Genomic DNA, 5881 nt, shown 5'->3' on the forward strand with positions numbered 1-5881 from the left:
CACATCTCTCACTATCAGCTCATTCCCTCGATGTACTCACGTGTGTCGTGTGTCGTGTGGAACAGGATTCTTCCCCAATCGAACGACCTCGGACCCGTTTCAAGGCGGGCTCTACGCGCGAGCGGAGGAGTACGGACTGGAGCTGATGAACAAGCAGCAGATGTGGAACCTCACCATCGGCTACGAGCCCGCCCAGCATCGCAAACACTTCCGCTACGTGTTCCACCTGCACTGGGTGGCCATGGTCTGCACCAAGGACGGCGAAGCCGAGGCCTTCCAAGAGCTCCGCTCCGTGCTCGACTTCTTTCAGCGAATCGAAGACCAGGGATGGTACATCGTGTGGACGGTGCACAGCGTGATCGATCCCAGCTGCACGCCCGAGCATCACCAGCTCCAGATCGAGTTGCTGCAGACCCTGGCGGACAGGGCCGACGTCATCCACCTGCTCTGCGCCCACACCATTCCCCTCACCGGTACACTGGTGAACCCTTATCACGACACGACACGACACGACACGACACGACACGACACGACACGACACGACACGACACGACACGACACGACACGACACGACACAAAACAGATATTAACATGGTGTGAACATTGTTTTGCAGCGCCGTATTACGTCATTCCGCCCGAGAAAGTGATAACGGTGCCGCAGGGGAGCTACGTGGGGCTCTACAGCGACGTGAATCTCACCCAGCCCCTGGCGCGACGCACGCTGTCCCTCCACACCCCCTTCGCCAGCGACAACGATGACCTAGTGCTGCTCTACATCGGGTCCGTCAAGCGGCACCGAGGCCTCGCCCAGCTGGTGCAGGCATTCAACGCCGTGACCTCAGGTACCTCGCGCATGGTTCTGCACTGAGAAGAGACCTTGACTCTTTTTTTATTTTGTTTTAAAATTTGCTTCGCTGCTAACACTCACGACATTCCACACACTTTGCAGATATGAAGAAGATGCAGCTGTGGGTCGTGGGCGAGCTTTCGACGGCCGAGCGGCTCCGATATTCGGACGCCCAGTGGCAACAGATCCAAGCCGCCATCAGCGTCAACCCCGCGATCAAGACCCAGTACAGCCACATCCACGACGACGATCTCCAATTCTACTACAAGGTACAACCCGATACCCCCCAATTCAACCACTTCGGAAGTGTTCTTTCACTGACAGACATCAATCCCGACCACCAGGCGGCAGACGCGGTCGTGTTGCCGTATCCGAGGGACTCGGTGCTCTCTTCCGGCACTCTCCTCACGTCCCTGTCATTTGGTAATCGCTCTCCGCCGCACTGCTCGCCGCCGCACCGCAAGCCTGCGCTGATGAAGTTATTTCTTTATTTTATGTCGCCAGGCCGGCCGGTGATTGCTCCGCCGCTGAGTTGTATGGAGGAGTGGCTGACGGACGATGTGAGCATCATCTTCGCCCCCGAGGAAGAGATGCCCCCCACGTCCCCATCGGAATCCACCGCGGCGAGCGTCGCGTCCAGCGCCCTTTCCGCCGACCAGCAGCCAGGGAGTTTTGTCAATAGCACCACGCGCAGCGGCGACACCAACAACAGAGTCTGGTACGACATCTAGTACGCCCCTGCTGTCTACAATCTCTAACACGTAACCCACACACACGATATAGTATAAGCCTGGAGGAGGCGCTGCGGCAGGCGAGCAAGCTGCGGGCGGATTCGTACCGTACGGCGGCCTACGAGAAGGCGCTGAGCTACACCTATCGCGACATGTCCCGGCTCTTCTTCGAGAAGCTCAAATGGCGGCTCTGAACAACGAATTTCAGGGCCACACGACTCTTGTGTCGCACGCACCTCAACGGGTACCGGCTGCCCCTCTCCAAAGCTATAACCACCCCCACTCAGCCAACACTCAAGAAACCCCTCAATTGACCTGAAGGTCGACAGGGTGGGGCACAACAGCGGTGGCACACAGCAGAGAGCTGCTCTGGTCAGCAGCGGCGTGGAGGGGAGGAACAGGGAAGCGTTCCCGTCTTCCTTTCCGCCGAGGCAGTCACCCGCATCATCACGCGAACGAACGAACAAACAATCCACTTTAGCTGAACATTGTTTATCGCCATCATCCTCGTCATGCATCTCGCCACTTTAGAGGCTGGGCGAGCACGAACACGGCGCCGTGCCCAAGCACCCGTTGAAGGTGGCCCGCCCGGTGTTGCGCGTGTAGTCGACGAAGTACCCGAGGTTCTCGTTGAAGTAAAGCCGGTCGAGCCAGGCGCCCCACTCGTTCTGGTAGGCCAGGTAGGCCGGGTTGTGGGTCCAGAACTGGAGCGCTGCTAACTTGCCAGGCGTGATTGGCTGGCCTTGGGTTAAAGAGTAAGATTCGCCCACCTTATCGGTGGTCAGGGAGTGTACTTTGAAAGGGTTCGAGGGTGGACTTGGGTGACACAGTCGGAGGAGGCCGCGTATTGTTATGGGACTGCCGAGCGCACCCGTTGAAGCGATGCTGCTCTTCAACACGTCGCACTCTGCCACGGCTTGCAGAGGGGCGCCCAGTGCGAGCAGCACAAGCAGCACCTGCAGCACCTTATCTTTGTTGAACGGTCGTTGTCGACTTGCCTTCTTAATCGTTGACAAAAATAGTACTACATTTAAATTTTATAAACACCCACACCTCCACCCGGGTGTATCTACTTGACCACAAGCACCGGACAGGCCGCGTTGGACAACACTGTGGCGTAGAGGGGGCAGGACAGGTGCGGGTTAGGGGCGGTGCCGAACAACGGACTTGGAAAAAAGGCAAGGAGTGCAGGGTTGTACCATGCGAGCTCACGGAGCCCATGAGCAGCTTCTTGATCGGCGACAGTCCGCGCGCTCCCATCACAATCATCTCCACTCCCTTCACACCATCATCACATAGTCAACACCTCAACAACAAGCCACGTTTGCCAAGAACGAACTTACCTCCTCTTCGGCCACCAACAGAATCTGGTCTCGTGGGAAGCCCAGCACGGCCTTTGTGGTCACCTGCTTGGCCTGCGCAAGAGGAAGAAGAAGAAGGAGGAGGAGGAGAAGCAGAATGGTGAATACACGCAGGCCTTTCCGCTTCAGCTGCTGCACGCGCCAATCGGCTCGCTGCTGGCGTACCCCACTCTCGCGTGCCAGCTTTTCGGCCTCGGCGAGGTACGACTCGCTTTGGTTCAACACGAGGCGGGCCATCGCGTCCACCTCGTCGTTGGGGATGTCGTACCCCCAGTACCTGATCAACCAAAGCGCCGCCATCGTCATGTCTCCGCTCAAAACCAGTAGCAAGGAGAGAAGAGTGTGGACATACCCTACGGACAAGAGGAGGAGACTGTCGTCGTCGGGTCGCAGGAGACGAAGCGCCAGACGAAGGCTGTTCTTGCTCACCTCCGACCCATCCAAACAGACCATGTACTGCGAGGCACCATCAGCACCGCTCATCACGTCTGTTTTGTGGGCGGGCCAACTGTGGGTACCTTCATCTTTAGGAAGCTTGTTGTTGTTGATGTTGTTGAGAGCGTGTGTTGACTGGAAGACACAAGCCAAAATTCTCTTTCAATTTCTAGTGCCAGGAGCATGGTCACTCATTATTCATTGACTATTCGTGCAACACTCCTCGCTTTTCCGTCGAACTCTTCAGAGAACCTGTTTTCTTTTTGTTTATCCCACATTTCCTCATATTTTTTCTTTTCATTGGGCCACAAGGCCAAAGTCCAACGGCACTGTCGACCCATTGGAGCAGGACACTTGCCCTCGCCTCTTCCTCTTGGTTCGCCGAACCCCGCACTGCACCTGCCGCTGTCCTTCCTGGCTGGGACACACCCCAAGGACTGGGAAGTACCCACGAACCGACCAACTGATCGTACTACCCAACCTCCAGCGAAGCCAAAGCACGTGCTCGAACTCCGGTCCTTGTGCCACGAAACGAGACTTGGCTAGACCACTTGCCGCACCGAACATAAACACCAGCAGCGCAGCGCAGGAGGCCATCATGAGCGACAATGAGAGAAACAACCCGCGTGACGAGCCCCCGCCGGAGCTGGTCGACCCCATCACCCTCGCCGTCATGGTACCCCCAGCTTCCTTTTGCAAATCTGTTTTTTGTGATTTTTTTGTCATTTTAAATAAGCAGTCAAAAAATACCGTAAATAATGACACATTAAATTTTTACATTAATTATTTTAATTATCGATCTACAGGAGGACGCGGTGATGGTTACGCCGTGCGGTCACAGCTTCTCGACGACCTCCATCACGGCGTGGCTGCGACAGCAGGGCTCCACCAAGGTGTGTCCCGTGTGCAAGAGCACCATCAACGAGAACCTCATTCCCAACTGGGCTCTGCGCAATGCCGTCGACCGGTACACCCCTTACAGTCTGACAACTCTGTGCAGAGAGATATGGGGTTTACGCGTCCGTAACACCGTCCCCCTGATCTGCGTGGTTGTGGCCAGGTACAACCAAAAGTACGGCAAGCGGCGTGCGTCATCGTCGGCTGACGAGCCGCCGGTCTACACGCACCAGCAGCTGCATATCGACCTGGCTGACTACCCCGTCAAGCCCTCCGGTACGCTGGCCCGGTCGCCTCACCGCTTTGCGCAGTCCTGTGTGGTCTCTGGTCTTCTGACCCTTCCTTCGTTGGCGGTGATGGTGTGCACAGCTCCGCCAGTCGGGCTCAATTCGTCGGCGTCGTCGGCATCAGATTCGTCGGCGTCGTCGCCGCCGTCCTTCCATGCCGAAGACGACCTGCCGGCCAGGCGCACTTTCACCCAGGCGATGGCAGCAACGTCCTCGTCCTCTTCCCCCGCGAACCAGCACCAGGATGATGACGGCAGCGACTGCGAATGCTGTGTTGAGCGGCCGACGGGCAAACGGGGCTGCTGTGTGTGGGAGTGCGCCGAGTGCGGCGTGTGCAAGATGGCCGACGACTGCAGCGGCCCCGGCTGTCTGCTGGTGTTCCCGACGACGACAGTGACATGCCAGGGCTCGTTCGGCAAGTGGAGCAACTGGTACTCGCGCACTATCTGCGGTACCGCCCTCCTTCGCTCTTCTTCTTCGTTCTTTCTTCTTTCTCGAGGACAGAGGGCTCACCATCATCAACCGTGACAACGTGCAGGGTCGATCTATCCGATCTTCGTGGCGCTCGTGCTGTTGCTCCTGTGCGCGGACCTGATCCTCATCTGCGTGTTCTGGACGCTGTGGAGCTTCCTGGTGCCGCTGGGCATGCTGTTCTTCCTGATGACGCACTACTTCTGCCCGTGCGTCAACCGAGGCGTCAACAAGGTGTGCGGCGACTATGCCTGGGTGATCGGCCAAGTGTGCTGAAGATCCAACAATGTGTTGTGTGAGAAGGAGTCACCTTCTCACGGGCTGAGCTGCCCTCGGCGTGCGACGGAATTTTCCCGTCGGAGTCCGACGACAAAGAACACGTGTTTCCCCACCTGCTCCAATAAAACGGAGCACAGTGCACCACTGCACTCTGTCTCTTCTTCTACCCTCTCTCGTCCACACGTCCACACTCGCTCTGCTCAACAGGTTATGGGCCCACAGCCCTAACCATGACCACACACGACAAAAACCCATACGTTCTTAAGTCCACCGCGCACTACACGCAGTGGCGCGAGCACATCGCCACGTCACTTCGAGCTCGAGGCTTGTGGAACTTCGCGTTCGACGACGTCAAGGAGCCGGTCGCGCTCCAGGACGAGACAGCGGTCCACCTCTTCAACCGAATCGAGGAGTACCACCAAAAGCGACAGCAGACCGCCGGCTACATCGGCCTGTCGCTGGGTCCTCACTTCCGATCCCTGATCAAGGGAAAGGAGGACGACCCCCGGGCCATCATGCGGCACCTCGACAAGGAGCTGCGGCCCAAGACGAACGCCACGCGCATGGACCTCC

At 57.7% G+C, this 5881-nt stretch overlaps 3 protein-coding genes across 3 annotated transcripts in view; 2 read left to right on the forward strand and 1 right to left on the reverse strand.

Annotated features, from left to right (window-relative positions):
* ACA1_210560 (uncharacterized protein) overlaps positions 1–1772 on the forward strand; it is a gene marked incomplete at both ends in the record, with an annotated part of 3805 nt that extends 2033 nt beyond the window's left edge. The window contains 6 exons of the mRNA XM_004336949.1: positions 66–473; positions 615–842; positions 950–1116; positions 1192–1270; positions 1352–1448; positions 1631–1772. Of these exons, the coding sequence (XP_004336997.1) occupies positions 66–473; positions 615–842; positions 950–1116; positions 1192–1270; positions 1352–1448; positions 1631–1772 (1121 nt within the window). The remainder of the gene's footprint in view (positions 1–65; positions 474–614; positions 843–949; positions 1117–1191; positions 1271–1351; positions 1449–1630) is intronic.
* Positions 1773–2647: 875 nt separating this feature from the next.
* On the reverse strand, positions 2648–3422 carry ACA1_210670 (universal stress domain containing protein; the record flags this gene model as incomplete). The annotated part of the gene is made up of 5 exons (XM_004336950.1): positions 2648–2688; positions 2778–2856; positions 2922–2993; positions 3105–3216; positions 3301–3422. The coding sequence occupies 5 exons, from the start codon at positions 3420–3422 to the stop codon at positions 2648–2650; spliced, it is 426 nt and encodes a 141-aa protein (XP_004336998.1).
* Positions 3423–3972: 550 nt separating this feature from the next.
* ACA1_210680 (U-box domain containing protein) overlaps positions 3973–5881 on the forward strand; it is a gene marked incomplete at both ends in the record, with an annotated part of 2200 nt that continues 291 nt past the window's right edge. Inside the window, 6 exons of the mRNA XM_004336951.1 lie at positions 3973–4050; positions 4181–4341; positions 4435–4547; positions 4641–5009; positions 5097–5298; positions 5575–5770. Coding sequence (XP_004336999.1) covers positions 3973–4050; positions 4181–4341; positions 4435–4547; positions 4641–5009; positions 5097–5298; positions 5575–5770 — 1119 coding nt within the window. The remainder of the gene's footprint in view (positions 4051–4180; positions 4342–4434; positions 4548–4640; positions 5010–5096; positions 5299–5574; positions 5771–5881) is intronic.

The sequence above is a fragment of the Acanthamoeba castellanii genome, assembly GCF_000313135.1.
Source record: "Acanthamoeba castellanii str. Neff unplaced genomic scaffold scf7180000084758, whole genome shotgun sequence".
NCBI classification, from domain to species: domain Eukaryota; phylum Discosea; order Longamoebia; family Acanthamoebidae; genus Acanthamoeba; species Acanthamoeba castellanii.